This window comes from Micrasema longulum, unplaced genomic scaffold, assembly GCF_059751315.1.
Source record: "Micrasema longulum isolate JH-2025_06_02 unplaced genomic scaffold, ASM5975131v1 h1tg000034l, whole genome shotgun sequence".
In the NCBI taxonomy this organism is placed as follows: Eukaryota; Metazoa; Arthropoda; class Insecta; order Trichoptera; family Brachycentridae; genus Micrasema; species Micrasema longulum.
Genome location: NW_028277241.1, coordinates 314,375 through 332,695, shown reverse-complemented (window position 1 = coordinate 332,695; position 18,321 = coordinate 314,375). Strand labels below are relative to the sequence as shown.

General features: G+C 33.8%; 1 protein-coding gene across 5 annotated transcripts in view; it reads right to left on the bottom strand.

Annotated features, from left to right (window-relative positions):
* The window catches only part of N (neurogenic locus Notch protein), a 246,185-nt gene that overhangs the window by 136,773 nt on the left and 91,091 nt on the right, over positions 1 to 18,321 (bottom strand). For all 5 annotated transcript variants that reach the window (XM_088224883.1, XM_088224910.1, XM_088224901.1 and 2 more), the window contains exon 2: positions 6,031 to 6,109. In XM_088224883.1, coding sequence (XP_088081009.1) covers positions 6,031 to 6,109 — 79 coding nt within the window. The remainder of the gene's footprint in view (positions 1 to 6,030; positions 6,110 to 18,321) is intronic.

Below are 18,321 nucleotides of genomic sequence, written 5' to 3'. Positions count from 1 at the left end.
TGCTTAAGTTATCGCAGTCTAAGTCAACGCGTGTGTAGTCCTAAGTCAACGCTCGTGTCAGTTTGTTTTTTGTTTTCCTCGTAAATACATACCTACAGTTCACTGGCGAAAAATCGACGTTTACTATAAAAATAATACAATATATTGCATTTGCAAAAAAGTAAAAAAAAAAATTACAATTACTATTGCGACTGCTTTTCTTGACATTTGGATTGCCAACCGCCGGCTAAATGCAATAAAAAAAAAGCATGATTAATAATAAATAAATAAATAAATAAAAATAGCAGGTTTGGAATATTTTCCATATTTACACCGGTGAAATTCAAATGTGTGATTGCGCAGCAGGATTATACATCGCGAAACGTAAATATTTTGACATTTAATATTAGGTGTTCACGGATGTTGCATTGTGATCGCGAATACGATAAACAACCATGGTGAGAAATTGTTATCACGTAGATAGTTATTTGCGAAGGAAAACCAAACGGCAGAATTGCCAAGACGAATAGGAATGAGTTGGGCAGCTTTTAGAAAACTTAGGCACATACTTGTAAATAAAGAGATTCAGATTAATCTATAAAGGAAAACTTACGAATCGCGTATACTGCCAGTGACATATGCATTAGAGACTATGGCCCTTACACAAAGAAATGGAGAAAAGCTCAAATGCATACAGCGATCCATGGAAAGATCCATGCTCGGTATAAGCCCGAGAGATTAAATAAGAGATCAAGAAATTAGGAACAGAACCAGAATAGCGGATATTATGGATCGCGTTGCAGGACTGAAGTTGCAATGGGCAGGGCATGTTGCGAGCAAGACCCCACTAGATGGACTCCTAAAAAATTAAGATGGAGACCTTGGGAGAATAAGCGAGGAGTCGGAAGAACTCAGAAAAGATGGTAGCTGCTGAGGGAGTAAAAATTGGCTGCAAGTAGCAACCGATCGGGAAGAATGTGGAGAACAGAGGCTGAAGAAGAATGAAGTTTTCATCGTAGTTCATTTGTCTTTCTTCCACCGATGACGAGCAAATTAAAATAACGTCCGAAAATCCATTCGATTCAAATGAAAATCAAGTTGGGGTAGAGTGTGGTTCGAACCTCGGACCTCTGATACGTGAGTCCGCACACTAGCCACGGGACCACAACCCGATTCCTTCTCTTTCTTTTAACAATTTCTTTTCACACACACCTTGTTTCAATCTCTTCTTACATTCATTATAATACTCGTTTTAATTCAGCATACCTCAATTATTAATATTTTTTTTTTTTAATATTACCGCAAAAGCTTTCATCTGTAGCGTTATCTATTACGTTATTAATATTATTATTTCGATCTCTGTCCATCCGAGAGAGCGTTAATGGTTCTTCAATCAAAAAAACTTGTTTAATCTTCAACGTACCGGAAACTACGATGGTCACTTTTGGTTGTTTTTGTGAAGAGTAATCAACGAACTAAATTTGTAGCAGGAAGACGAATGTAGTGTGAAAGGTGTTGTTTACTATAGCTTGAACTGTAGCTTAATCACAAATAACTATCGACGTGATTAAAAACATACTAAGCATTTGAGCGATCACAATGAACATTAATGAACATTTAACAATGTTTTGAGTATGTCTAAATGCTTCACAAAAGTCAACAGATAGAATAGTTGAGGAAATGTAGATGTTCAAACATAGGCAGAACATCAACAGATGAAATAATTGAAAGAATACAGATGTTAAAATATGAGCAGAATGGTGAATGTTACACAGCGTGTAAAGTAGCCACTTAAGAAAGAAGCGATCAGTTTTTATGTTAGCAAATGTGAGAATACATATTATTTTTTAACCTGCTACTGTATTATTTAGAAAAATCTATTCTGTTTTAAAATTGTTATTATTCGATCAAAGAACCCGGCTTTAATGATCCACTTAGAACCGTCCCATTAGGGAAATGTTAATGAAAAGCGTACTGTGGCGAAAAAACTCATTTCATTCGGCTTTGTAAAAAGTTAGAAAAATTTGAAAAAGGAAAGGAACACGGAATATGGACCTACATTGGATACGATGAGGAAGTTCTTCAATTTTGGGCCCTGGGTAATATATTGCCTACAAATTATGTTACGATTTATCATAACATTAAATCTAGTAAGATTTAATTTTACAAGAATTGTCGAAAGTTAAGTTAAGTTAATCCGTTTAAAAATGTGTCAGTTTAAATAAATAACAGTGTATGCATCCGAAAAAAGTAATTAAACAGTAAAACGGTAAATAAATTCGTTTTATCGACCCTATGGCCCTCAGTTGATCGGTCCTTAAGTCGGTTGTTAAGGAAATCGGTACTTCGAAATATCGCCTCTTTGGGCGTCACAAATTTATCTTTCGTTCTGAGTAATCTAAATGTAATAAAGAACAATCCGTCACTCAAAATAATGCTACCAAAGATGCGTATAATAGCTTATACGGACGATTCGCCCCCGATATGTACATACGTGCGTACTCAATGAATGTTTTTTTGCATGACGAAAAGAAGTCTAATATTTTTGCTGCTAGGAAAATATTTAGAATTTATTTAAAATAAAACACTTTGTAAATTTACCACAAAAGAGTTTAATACATTAAAACACGACTTGTTTCGGGTAGTCAGTATTACCCATCCTCAGGTGTAAATACAAACTAAACTAAAATACATACACAGATTAATACTTAGGTACTGTTAGGGTCGGGCGGAAGGCGGAAGGCAATGTGAGGTGTGGGGGTGGGGTTTTCCTAATTATGGGGAATATTGATAGCAGGGGTAATGCATTTTAAAATATAAGATTATTAATTAAAGTTTTCTCTGAATTTAAATTTTTTTGTATTTTAAAATTTTCTAAATTGTTCATTATGATTTCTTTATTTGGGACCGTATGCAAAAGTTTAATTTTGTGCGAATGAAACGAATGGTTTGTATCCATAATATGGTTTGCGAATTCAGAAAAACTATTACTAGAAAGTCCACGGCGGTGTTCGTTAGTTCTATTTTTTTAATTTCTCGCAGTTTGGCCGATATATTTGCTGTTGCAATCTCCACACGTAATTTCATATACACCGCTTTTTTAAAAAGTTCTATTTTAGATTTCAAGTTATTAAGTATTTTTCCTAAATTGTTGTTAGTATAGAACGCGGGTTGGATATTGGGGGTAAGAATTTTAAAATATCTATAGATATCGGACCAGGGAATAGAATTTTCTTCCAGGATTTATTTTTGGTTTTTATATTTTTATTTGCAGAGTATAAATATTTTTCAATGAATTTATTTTTATTCTTTAACATTTTATGTATTAAATCACAATAATATCAATTATTATTAGCTACTTTTTCAATTATGTTTAATTCGCGATTATAATTGGTTTTACTGAGGGAAAATATTTACTTGGAAAAAAACACTATACGCAGCCATTTTTTATTTAATGAATTCAGACTTTTTACAAACTAGTGTTTGGCTGTTGTTCTCGCTCGGAATGAACTTATTTCTTCATCTTTTAGGAACGCGATCTATCCAAGTGAATCGTGGAGTCGAATTAATTACGTGGGTGCTGAATTGCTCAGTCAAAACACGAGTTTGATTGTTTTTACGCGGGGCGCGGAGAGCTTCATGTTTGCTGAAGTGACAGTTTATTGGGTTGCAATAAAGTTCACCTGAGGATACAATAGATAGGACAATATTGCCCTGACCCAGCTCCGTGAACAGCCTCGACAATACAACAATTCGAACTTATTCAATTCAACTTCATGAACTCGGCAATAGTTGTTCCCACATATCGGATATATTTAATGTGGGGTATTGTTCTTATAGAACAAACCTTATAAACTTTTTCAAAGATGAGCAGTAATCATATTTAATGTAGTTACTTCATATATGATTTTCTGTTTTTTTTATTTTTTTTTATATATATTTTTATTATAAACCTTATTATGTTTAAAATTTGATTTACTTTTTATATTAATTTTTAAAGTTCTCGTTTACTTTTTATTTCAAACTTTTGTTTTATTTAAACTTTTTTTTTTTTTAAATATTATGTTATATAATTTTTAGGCTTGATTATTGTTCCTTAGTTTTGAGTGCAAATATGTAGTTTAAAAAATATCAAACCTTATATGTTTATATTATAAATTTGTAAAAGGCAATTATGCCGTGTATGTTAATAAATAAATAAATAAATAAATAAATAAATTCGGCTGTACTTCTAATTCACGAAAAAGATTATATCTTTGAACTGTCCATACCACCTAAAATTGCCATCGCCGCGATATTTTTTGCACTGTTTGTCTCTAAAGGTTGGAAAATCGATGCACCATAAGTAGCGTTCGGTATATAAACATATATTTAACGTATCTCTGTTTAAATCACGTCTGAAGAAACATCTCCTTTCTCCTCCTTAATCTCTCTTCCTTAATCTCTCCTCCTTTCCTCTTTTTTTTATTTTTCCCATTGAGTAATAGTATTAATTTAAGGCAATTTATGCACAAATACATTTATTTCTATTTTCATATATCGTTAGCTTTTTTTTATCTTTATTTTCTATTGAATATGTTTTAACATAAACTATCAAAAATATATATTATTTTATTGGTTGGTTGGAAGAAATTGCCATTTGGCAATAAGCCTACCAATGGACAATTAACGTTAAATAAATTTTAGAAAAATATATTTATTTTGCGATTTTATTTGCGCGACATTTTCGGCAGAAAAAACGCACGGGAGCGACACGCACGTCCGGTGCAAGTGGCTATTGTCCTACTGTCCTGAACGTGAAAAAGGAAATGGCAACCTTCAAAAAGAACAGGGAGTGTGGTTAGGAGTGGCAGCCGCCACATTCAACAGTATGAAGGCTGTCTGGTGATCAAATATATACTCGGTAAAAACAATATGCCGCGTGTATAACGCCTGCATAATACCTATTCTCCTCTACGGATGCGAGTCGTGGCACCTCACTAGGGCCAAAAACAGCAAAATACTATGTTTTGAGAATGGGTGTCTTAGAAGAATCTCGGGTCCGCGGTCGTTTGACTTTGACGGTTGCCTGGGCCATATTCCGCGGATGCCTCCTGGAAGCCTTAACCACGCTTGCCTACTTTACAAGGCATCAGGTTCTCGACGTCCTGGACGTCCATTGCTGACTGTTCGTCGGCAGTTTATGCCAGAACTACGGGACGCGAACCTGACTTGGGAGGACGCGCTGGAGCTGGCAGCCGATAGAGGCTCTTTGTGGACACCATATGCTCCAACTAGAGAGCGGACATAAAACGATGATGATGTCCTGAACGCGCGCGTTCACACATCACACGATAACAAAGCGTTCGTGGTGGTACACATAATCAATTGTCCTGCGGAGACAGCCTTCCTGTCTATCTCTAGAACAATGTTTTGGACCGTTGTCTCGTCTTTCAAATTTCTGTTTACACTAGGACAATAGGTCCGATGCCGGGACATGTCGGTAATGTCTTATATTCGTGTGAACTGTGAACCCTATAATTAATATATTTGTAGAAATCATTGTTCATAATCGATGACACACTCGGGCTAAAACTTTTACCTGAAATAGTGTGATGACCGAAGAAAGCAATGTCATCATTTTCTATAGAATCCAATACAGCAACTGTAACAGTACTGCAAATGAAATCGGGGGGCATCGTTCTGCAGTACATTCACATCGTCCCTACCATGAAGAAATGAACTACAAAGGAACTTGGTCTATAAAGAGATCACAGGACCCAACGTCAGTCAGTCAGGCCAACGAGTTCAGTCCAGTTCGCTCAGCTCCAGCATGTTCAAGTGCAGTTACTTCAACTCCTAATCGCCGTAACACTCGCCCGACATAATTCATTATTTATTCGCCATGTAATAAATAAACATCAAACAGCAACCTCGTGTCTTCTCTGTCAATCTCTAACTGGGGTAGGAACTCCAACCTTCAACAACCGAAGTCCTACATATTTGCCAGTGGAAATGTGGCAAAGGGTGGTAGGTACCGAAACGGAGAAATAATAAAATAAAAGTACTTACTTGCAGTAGGACTCAGCTTTCGGTGAAGATATGCAGGTGCCACCATTTTTACAGGGAGACGGCGCACAGGACACAAATCCTGAAAATAAAATTAGGAAAATTAGTTTATCAATTTGAAAGCATATCGCCATTATGTTGAATTGAAAAATACAATGAATTATTCGAAATCCATTTCATAATTTTTTATCGGTATTCGTAGTATGTGATATTTTTCTATTGTTATAACTTTTGAAGGCTCAGGGCCAGTGGCAAACCGTGACTTTTTTTATAGGTAAGCATTTTTTTTTTTTTCATAATTTGTACCTGCATGGACAAACATATATATAAGTAATAAAGAATATACAGGTACACGGATTCTTTTTCTATGGTTTCGTGTAAAAACGATTTCATTTCTCCAGCTCCAGTTTCCCCTGCTGGCAAAAGAAAACGGATTACCTACTTATTTTTAATTAAAATAGTTATTACCAATAATCTAACAAACAACAGTAAATAACTTCGCGAAATATGTAGGTATATTCTCTATTATTTTAATACAGTACATGTATGCAAGAGTTAAAAAAAAGTATAATAAAATAATTATATTCATAATTACTTTTTGTTTAGCAGTGATTGAAAACACCGTATTTTTTGTTGTAATTTACATTTTTACTGAAAGTATTTACTAATTTAAAATAAAATAAACATATTATTGTAAGACGTCACTCTCCGTTAAATACATAAAAAATGTTTTTTTCTTTTACGTAATGGGAAACGTAAATATTTTTTTTTTTCTGAAAAGCTTTAAAAAAAACAGTAAGATAAGATTTAGATTTATTTATTTATGCCAAAAAACATCGTTATAACTTAACATATTACATTACATAACATAATAATATCATTCATTAGACATATTTACTTGTGAAATATACCAACAAATTTACTTGTGAAATAGACATTTTTAATACGACAATTATCAATTTTAAAACGTTCTTAAATGCACTGTTTGAAACAAATTATTAATGTCGTAATAAAACTTTCTTTTTCATACAATTCTTTCTCTGTTTTTGATGTGTATTATTATTATCTTATCTCTTTCTGATATTAATTTATCAAATATTTTTGTGTACCGTATATTATATTATTTTCACATATATACTTACTGTTAACTAATTTTCATTATTTGTTTTTAACAATAATTTGTTGATACCATTTTTTTTATACTTATAAGTATGTGAAAATGTATTTATTTTTTTGTTTGAATTCTTTACAAGTTATTTACAATTTGCTTTTAATTCAATTACTTTTATTATATCCATATAAATTTTTTTTTTTTCTTTTTTACTATGTAAAGTTTCACTTTTTATTTTGCATGGCAGTATGCTTCATATTGTTTCTAAATGTATACAAAAAAGCATTGTTTATCTTTGAAATTTTTACGCACTATGTTTGTACTTAACTGTATATTTTTTGTAAATGCCCCTTGGGCGTATTGTAAAATTAAATAAAATAAAATAAATAAAAAATATTCGCAATAATATTGCAACAAAAATGACACGTGACCGCCGCGCCGCGCCGTCAACTTCGTAACCTCCTGAACTAAAAATTGATAATGCCAAAAATTGACAACACCGGAGCGAGGCGCCACTGCTTAAACGCACGGACTAAAAATCTGGCGTCATATGTACACAGAATACTATCAAACGAAAATGGTCTTTAGGAAATAATGTTCGAAATGCTACTCTCCAAACAGAGAAGCTTCAAGTAATATCTGTAATCTGAGAATGGACTTAGCAAGAAAAATATTGGGATGTTAAAATACAGTATACGTTTTGTATTGAGAAATAAGCTGCAATAATCGGGAACGGGTAATGCGCTGGATGCGCTTATAAATTTAAACATGTTTTAAAGTTAGAAAGAGTACAACGTAAATTCCTTAGATTCATCAATAACAAACTTAATGTACCCACTGAAAGTATTGATTTCGATAATTTATTATGTACACTAAATATGTCAACTCTTTGTAAAAGAAGAGATGTAAATGATTTATTAAATTTATATAAAATAGCAAATGGGATATTGGACGTCCCGGAATTAACTAGTGTTATCAGCTTAAAAGTACCAGTTCGAAATCCTCGGCAGCTAACGTTATTTTTTAATCTCCTGGCAGTCACAATTATTACAATTCACCAATACCTAGACTACACCGACCAGCGGCCAGCGGCCAGCGGCTAGGTAACGAGTATGGTGAAGTTGAAATATTTCGTCTGTCTTTATATTAATATAGGTTAAGTATTCAAAAGGTTATAAATTAATTTGTATTAAATTACTTGATATTGTTCTTTATTTACTATTTTTTTCTCATGTATCTCTATAATAATGTATAAACTTAGATCAGCTACATCTACGTCGAAAGGAAAAGTTATTATACCTCTACGCAAACAGCGCATTAAATTCGGCGAACGTGCATTTGCGGTCGCAGGCCCTACGGCACGGAATGCTCTCCCAGCAGAAATCCGAAACTGTGAGAGTGAAGTGATGTTTCGGAAAAAACTTAAAAGCCACTTGTTCTCTAAATGATTTGAATAAATTCTTAGCATGTGGTGGAAAAGTAATATGAAAAAGTAAATTATTTTTCTTAAATTAAAAAGTTAAAATTAAATTTAAATCTTTATATAATCACTTTGTAAAGCGCCCTTGAGGTATTATATTACGAAAATGGCGCTATATAAGTTATCCATAATAATAATAATAATTATTATTATTATATATATGTGTATATATATATGTATATATGTACATGCATGTATGTATGTGTGTGTGTGTATGTATGCATATTTATTTTATAATATAGTATTGTCACATTTTTTAATTGTCATCAAATAAATGAAATCGAAAAAAAACACGCATTTGATTAAATATACATTATTAATTTGCAAATAAATAAACAAGATGCAATAGTTTAAACCGTGAATTATTTTAGATTCTCAGGCCAACTCAGATTTTTTTTTAAAATACATCATAGAATGATTAAAGTAAAAATGCCTCAACAGTGTTTTGAGTATGTCCAAATGTTTGCAGACTGGCTGGATTTCCTACCTGGGCAGTTATTCAGATCTGAATTTGTTGCAACAGAGGAAAACATATTTGAGAAGCCTTCTTAAAGATGTTTTTCCTCTGTTGCAACTAAAATGCATCAGCTTAGATTTTGTATATATTAGTTATTCTTATGTTATCTTTAATTTTAACTAAATGTACATACTTATGTTTCACTGCTGCACTAAAATATATTTATAATATATGTAAAAGCCCGTAGGGCGTGTAAATTAATAAATAAATGCTTTTATTTATTTTATGAGGAAGATAAAAAAGGTGACGTGTATTTGTAATAAACATAGATTATTTTAAATAGGTGCGAAGGTTTTCACGGTCACTGTTATCAATATTATGTATCTTTTTTGGGTGATACCGTGTATGTTGGATTTGATCCGACACAGTTTTCCCTGAAGATGGCTCCTGCAATGGTAGCCGAAACGTCGGATCAAGTCCAACATACACGGTATCACCCAAAAAAGATACATAATATTGATGGATTATTTTATTTATTCTCCCATTATTAAAACTACTATAAAACATTATTGATAGTTGAATATAATGGTAAGCTGCGCATAATTGATTATATGGACGATTCGCCCCTGCTCAGGGCATGTTTATGCGAATTAATCTGTCAATGTGTGCAAAAAATCATCGGTTTATTGCCACGTCAAGAGAAAATACGTTTGCGTGAAAGAGAGACAGACCGCGCATCCACAGAAGGGTAAAGGTCGTCCGTTATTTGCATCGTGTATTCTGTAGTTAGTTTTACCGAATAACACGGCCGTTGGCCATCTCTGCACGACGGCAAGAAGATTGAAACATCACGGATAATCGGTATTGTTCCCGAACTGGTCCGCGTGGCGAATCGCGTGCTGACGTGGAGAATCGGCGCGACGGTCGGCCATCCGGGCCAATCAGGAGCGTCTTCGGCGCGGAGGAATACCCCGATTGGTCGCGGGAAATGCTCGCTTCCCAAACTGTCACTCGAGTTATTTTTGTGACAGTTCCATTTTTAGACAATCTCACTTTTTAGACAATCTCACTATAATAGGGCGTATTGTTTCAGCGTTCTAAAAATATAGCTCTAAAAGCGTAACTATTAAAGTTGACAGTAAAATTAAGGCTGTAGTCGGGTAAAACGCACGAAAAATTAGGAAATCGTACGATTTTGTCATTTAAAAACAAATGTTTTTTTTATAAATCGCGCAATAATAAAAAATCAACAAAGATAAATAAGATAAAAACAATAATTTTCAAAGGCATTTTTAATAGAATAAAGAATAGTCTTGAAACCACATACGCGCATCAAACAGAAGGCGACTAAACTACTCTTAAAGAAGTAGTTTTACGTTTAGACTCATTAGTTTCTTTGTAGACGTCGCTCAGTACGCAACTCCCGATTTGAATTCAACTATGCCGTGTTGTGTCGTTTTAAAGTGTAGAAATACTGCAGGGATCTTACAGAAATAGGATCACATTTCATGTGTAATTAGCAAATGCATGTGTAAGTAGCAAATAATTTACTTAAAAATTGAATGATTTTTCCATCTGTCAGATTGTCGAAGAAAACAAAACGGACGTTTCGTTAGTGTTACCAGGGTAGTATTTTTTTTACCCTACTTTGCTCATCTAATGAGATAACTAATGACAATTGGACCTCGAAACAACGCCGTAGTGGACATTTGACTGACATTATCGTTAAAACATCGAATATTATTTAACATGATATAAAAATATCTGCTTTATGTAAAATAAAATGTATTTTAAATTTTAAGTTTATCAATTCAATTACTCTTACTAAATGAGCCTTTACTTATGTACTCTGTTGTGTCAATCAATGTTTCCGCGTGTACTATAAAATTTTAGAGAAATTAACAGATTGCTTTTTTTGCCTTACATTTGGGTTATGATTATATTTTTTCCCATCTGGCAACATTTCGCGGCGACTTCACGAATGCGCGCGGCGAAAGTGGGGCAAAGTGGGGGGATTTTCGGACACAGTCCGATGTATTCAAATATGATTCTACGCTCCTTCTAGACTATTCTTAGTTCTATGTACTAAGTATTAAACTAAAATTCGTTCTAATGATAATAATTAAATAATTGAACATCAAAACAGCGGAAGCAAAATCCTATTTTTTTGTCTTTGAAAAGAAATACAACCATTTTAATTGACATAAATTTTGTGAAATTTTCTTTTATTTCTTAAAGAAATCATAATTTTAGAAAGAAAGACGAATGTTGTGTTGAATTTCGTTCGTGTACATCACGTCTCGTAATAATTCCAAGTGGATCCGCGCCCGGCTGCCGTTTTAAAGCCGCGGCCCCTAAACCAACAAGCCTCGGGTAGCCGATTATCTCACAAAGTCCATCGCCGATGTTATTGACACAAGAGATCGTGCCCGGCGCTGACGGAGACAATACTCTAAATACTATTATTATTATGGATAACTTATACAGCGCCGTTTTCTTGATATAATACCTCGCCTGTTGGCACTGGCGGGCCACGGCTATGGACGGCTGATGAACTGCCCCGCCTGCCGAAACACCCGATTATCTCCGCCCGGACGATCGGTGGCTGCGCTCGATCTTCAGTCATCGACAGAGGTTCTCAAATTCACCATGCACTGTCTCAAAATCATTATTATTTTAACCTTTTCCTTACTGTCCTAAATACCAGTGGCGAGCGGTGAGTTTTTAAATTGGTAAGCTATGAAAATTCTGATAAAATGTCCATGGCGGTAGTATGGCATATAAAAAACAAGTCTATTTTATATTTAATAAATAATTCCTAACAAATGGCTCCAGCGGCTAATAGTTTCAGTAAAAATATTTTCTAATGTAGCACAAACATTTGATTTAAAAAATACAATTTAAAAAAACAAAAAAAATTGAACCCATATGGACTCGAACCCCCGCCTGCGTCAATTAGAAAGCAACGACCCATTCGAGCAGCTATTTCGCGTTTTGGCCTAGGAGTCGAAAAAGTAAATAATAACTAGATAATTCATTAGCGTACCAGTGCATCTTTGGTTAAGTCAGACTATTATGACTTGTCTTGAAATAAAACACTATTTCTTAATAAGTGATAATAATTAAATAATTTAAAAGTATTCCTTACCGAGTACGATAGTTCACCAAACAAAACATAAATTACGTTTTAAGTATCATTGTTTCATCGACTTTTATTTCACATTATTATTCACAAAACGACATAAGTTATGCATATTATAATTCTTCATATATATTTATTCTTAACACTATACACTAGTAACGTTTTTATCATAACTCTAACTAAAGTTTAAATAGATACGATGACAGTTGAATATTGATACCTACAATATTCAACCGTCATCGTATGCACAAAAACGAATTACAATTCAAAAACAATTAGCGAATCTTTGTTTTTTAAAACCCACTAAAGGATTTATACTATATTATAGATTAAAATATCAATTCGTTTCGATTAAAATATCAAAATATTAATTTATTTTAAAGCAAATTTACTTTCAAACCACCGAAACATAAGTATGATCAATTACTTACTTATTATTGTAACTTCCCTGTTAAGACATACAAAATATATTCGTTATCTCTTTCTCACCCATAACGAGTGCGTATATTGTCACCTCCCTTAGACTGTCGTAAGTCAAATTGTTGTATTAAAGAATACTAGCCCTTATGAAAAAGTATTGAAAGACTAAAATGCATTAATGAAAGCTGCAAGATTTTACTGTAATCGCAAGTGTAATTTTTTGAACGAGATTCTAAACTTTTAGCTTAAAGACGTATTTGAATTAGTGATTTTAAAGTGAGCAGAGTAATCTCGTGTAATCCAGTAGTAATAATTTTGGCCAATAGAGGCGCAACTGGTCGCTGTATGTTTATTTTATTTATTTATTTATTAGTTTATACATACAATGTTACAAAATGGCACAAAAAACACTCTGGCAAAATTCTGCTAGTACTAGGAGTAGGCTCAGTATATGAAGGGTCGGCAAGCCAGAAATATTAATACGCCTAATGTTGCAATCGGTTCCTATATGGGCAAATGCCTGTTCTAAGAAACCGATTTGTTGCGGCAAATATGGTTTACGAATATTTTTCCTATAAATAAAAAAAACTATATTGAAGAAATAAAAAAAAACAATTTTAGAGCCCAAAAGAGAAGAAAAGAAAAAAAAAATTAGTTTACATTAAATGTAAAAAAGGAGTAGTAAAGGAATATGATATAAATGTACTTACCCAAGAAAAGTAATATATTTTTTTGGTGATGTGTTTTTTCCTTATAATACTACAGTATTTTAAAACATTACTTACGATGTCAAAAAAATATGGTAAGCTGCATGTAATCGATTATAAGGAGCATTCGCCCCTGCTAAATACACCCGCGGGTTACGGTGCTGTGTAGTCACTAAACATTAAAAAAATAAGAGATTTAGATTCTGCTTGTGTAAGAAAAGGTTTTAGGCGTATATATTGTTGTTTTATATTTAGTTATAAAGGTGCTAAACTTGCTTTGTTTCTTTGTTGTTCTCAATATGTGTTATTTTCTAAATGCTAATATTATTTATGTCCCAAATTGAGTTATTGTAACTCACGGGAATGTAATTCAACGTGATGATACTTGTAAAATACTTAGTGTTGTATGTTTGTAAATAACTACTACTACTACTACCATCACGCCATTTCCCCGTAGGGGTAGGCAGAGAGAATGGACCGCCACACACGTCTATCCTGGCATACAATCCTAGCCTAAAAAGTTATGATGAAATTTTTATAGAAAAAGGCATTAATTAACCATAATTTAATTCAAAGATGATAATATTTCAAATAAAAAAAAGAGCATCTTATTAAATAAATATGTCATTTCAACCATGTCCGAAATCGAACCAGTGGCCTCTTAAATGGCAGGCAAACGCGCTGACCACACCACGGAGCCGACAAATCTTAATAATTAAAAAAGCTATTCATAAGAAAAAAATAATAAATAACCAAATAAACTTTTAATGTACCCTTACACAACAAAAAGACGTGATTTATTAGCTTAATAAGTTCGATATTATATTGAATAAATCTCACGCTTAACTGCCGTTCTCCTCTTTCGTTCTTAATTTTATCTATTTAAAAAATTCGTTTTAGTGATATTATCTTTAAATACTTTTTAGTGTTCTGTTAAATATTTGATTCGTTATATGTTGTTTATTTCTGTTCATTATTATTATTTCATTAAAAAAATGAAATATTAGCGTTCTTATGATTTACCCAAATATTTCAATTTTTGGTGCACATTTTCAACGTGTTGTATATAACGCGCTATAAGAAAATATAAATCAGGAAAATTGTGGGAGAAATAATGCATTAAGTGCGATTATTCCGCAACTTGTTTTAATGACTTCATGCATTTTGTCAGTAAAGCCTCGATATTATTTAAAATTTAAACAACTGTAGAAAATGCCTAACATCACAAGAAAAAAAAATATCGCCACCATCGTATTTTTTTGGCTTATTTAAAATTAATAAAAGAAAATAATCTAATCCATAATCTATTTACTATGCCATGGGTATCGCAAATCGGTTTAACTTCTTGACTCTAGATTCTGCCTCTTTTGGGTTTCCCTGCGATTGCCTTTAGTACACTCATCTCTGACGTTCTGAGCAGCTATTTGGTTTTTCTATTTAGTTTTTCTACTCGGTTGTTCGTGTTTTTTTATTTTCTCTCTATCTATCCTCGCCTCTGTTGTATACACCATGTTTTGGTCTGACACACGTTTTGTATATCCGAATTATGTTTCCAATAATCATGTGTTCATTGTACTATACGACATTTCTTAGGCATCCAGATGTTTACTAACTGAGATGGATATGTTTTCAACATCACAATGGCAGCATCATCTGCACAGCATGTGATGTTAATGACCTTATCTCCCTTAGTGGATTCACTACTATTTTTATTCTTAAAAGCATTTTTTTATATATTTTTATTCTGCTTGTGTAAGAAAAGGTTTTAGGCGTATATATTGTTGTGCTATATTTAGTTATAAAGGTGCTAAACTTTTTCTGTTTCTTTGTTTTTCTCAATATGTGTTATTTTCTAAATGTTAATATTATTTATGTCCCGAATTGAGTTGTTGCAACTCCTGGGAATGTAATTCAGCGTATTATACTAGTAAAATAATTTGTGTTATATGATTTATAAATAAATAAAAATATTTAAAAAAGTGAAAAGTCCCTTTGGAATATTACAAAAACTAGTGGAGAAAATCATGTATACCCATCATGATACTGACATAATTTTAACAAATTACAACAAGGATGGAGAATACCTTAAATAAGGGAATATTGATAATATTTAAGGTATTCTCCATCCCTGTTGTAATTTGTTAATCTTAATGACCCCCGAGGGGGTGAAATCCAGTCTTTTGTCTACGAACATTTGGACAAACTCGAATATAGTAATGACATAATTTTGTCAGCGTTTATTCTGAATTCGTAAAAAGCAGTCTTTAAATGTTGCAATTCAAACATAAATTTATTCTCAGAGGCAAAAAAGGTTATTCGAACTGAAATCTGACTCGTGGGTGACTCGGTACAAACATACAATCCAATTTTACTTCGATAGCGTCAATTATCTTCGCTGCTTTTCACGTTTTTTGGTCTTCAACGCTTTGTTGTATTTCTCGAGTAGATTACATTACAATATTTTCCACCGTCACTAAATATTTCGGCCGGTTCACAGGGAATACTATGATCAACATGTTTGGTAATCTAAGATCTAAGTGGAGTGAAGTTTGATGACCCGCGGGTCTCGGTGGCTGGATCTATCGGGTCGTGGTTTGGCGAGGAGTGTTTACAGTTCTCTTGGATCGAATAACCCGAGGAGAAGCTTCCAGTGCTTACTGCATGAGAAGACGTCCAATTAAATGTAGCTCTTCGCCAATTAAAACGTATTAACAAATACAAATACAAATACGCAAGAAATCAACGAGACGATATTATATCCGCTAATCCCATTTTCAAGTGGTTAACTACTACTACTACTACTACTACTACCATCACGCCATTTCCCCGTAGGGGTAGGCAGAGAGAATGGACCGCCACACACGTCTATCCTGGCATACACTCCTAGCCTCTTCCACATTCATACATCTTGTCATACATGCCCTTCGGTTCTGTCTGCTTTTGACATGACCAGACTTAAGATTTTGGTTTATCTGATCATGCCACGTCTTCCTTGGTCGTCCTCGTCTAACGTTGCCGTTCATTTTTGCCATATATACTTGTTTTACCATTCTCTCGTCGTCCATTCGTTCTACGTGACCAAACCATCTCAGAGACCCTTTCTTAATCTTATCAATTATACTTGTCTCAGATTTACACTCTCGCCTGATTTCATCATTCGTAACCCTGTCATACATTGATTTCCCACACATTCGTCTAAGAGATCGCATTCCAACCGCGTTCACTCGGCTTTCATCCTTCCTCTGCCAGTTCCATGTTTCACTTCCATACATAAGTGTTGGGACTAAAACTCCGTTGTGCATGCCAGTTTAGCTTCGATTGACATATTTTTATTAGAAAGTGGTTAAAGTGGTTAACATTATTAAAAATAATAAAATAGAAAAAGCCTTAGGAAAATCAACGCAGTTCTTCAAAGCGGGATCTGGGACTTGTGGCCGCGGTCCCATTTTGGAACTAAAGATTTACCGAAATGTTCTTCATCTCTGTTGTAATATGTCACGCTTCACGCTTGATATGTCACGCTTCACGCTTAGATCAGCTACGTCTACGGCGAGAGGAAAAGTTATTATACTTCTACGCAAACAGCGCACTAAATTTAGTGAACGCGCATTTGCGGTCGCAGGCCCTATGGCATGGAATGCTCTCCCAGCAGAGGTGCGAGGCTGTAAAAGTGAGGTGATGTTTCGGAAAAAACTTAAGCCCACTTCTTCTCTAAATCATTTGAATAAATCCGTAGCATGTGACAACAAAATAAATTATTTTAATTAAATTACAAATTTAAAAGAATCACTATGTAAAGCGCCCTTGAGGTATTTTGTTACGAAAATGGCGCTATATAAGTTATCCATAATAATAATAATAATCAGCTCTTTTACTTCACAAACACCAACAGATGAAAGGATTGAAGGAATATAGATGTTCAAGTATGGGCAGAATGGTAAATGTTACACTGTGTGTAAAGTGACCACTTAGAGCAGCCAATGATAGCTCATAAGCCCTGTAGATGCCTAGACTTCTATATGACTTTCTCTAAAATGTGCTTTATCTCTGTTGTAATATGTTAGTATAAACAGCTCCCCAGGGAGTTACATCCAGTCCTTGTCTACAAAAATTTTTACAAACTCAAAATATTGTTGGTAATGTGTACTAGCTATACATCATCAGGGCTGGTATTCCATCGCGGCCGTAGAAAAACCATTTATCTCGTGAATTTACGTACAAAATAAACGAGATAAAGTGTTCAACAGTGTTTGATTATGTCCAAATGCTTGCAGACTGGCTGGATTTCCTCCCTCGGGAGTTGCTTATATTTAAATTTATTTCAACAAAGAGGGAAAACATTTTTAAGAAGGGAATAAAGGTTTCAGCTCTTTTACTTCACAAAAGTCAACAGATGGAAGAGATGAGGAAATGTGGATGTTCAAACATGGGCAGAATGGTGAATGTTACACAGTGTGTAAAGTGGCCACTTAAATCAGCCAATGACAGGTCATAGGCCCTGTAAATGCCTAGACTTCCATATTCCCTTCTCAAAAATGTTTTCCCTCTCTGTTGAAATAAATTTAAATAGAGATGAAGTGTTTTTTACGGCCGCAAGAACGGTCAGAATAGAAGGGAGAGATAGAATGAAATACGGAAAAAAATATTAAAATATGACGCGGGTAAAAATGGTGCAAAGCTTCTGCCATTATGAAAATGGCCGTGAAGCGAACGGCAATGAATTCAGTACAGAGATCAAATATCACGATCGTAATCTGTTAGTTTTTTGAGCGAAGCAGTCTCGATTTCACGGAGCGATTTCCGTAAATCTATAAAATCAGTCAATACTAACTTTAAAGTCAAAGTGTAAACTTATGGCGACCGGAAGATAACGAGACTAAAAATTTCAACTGAAGAAATTTTGCGCTAATCGATAAACTAATTATGGCATTATTTCCTTGGACATTTTTAAAATTCGAACGTATACTGTCATACAAA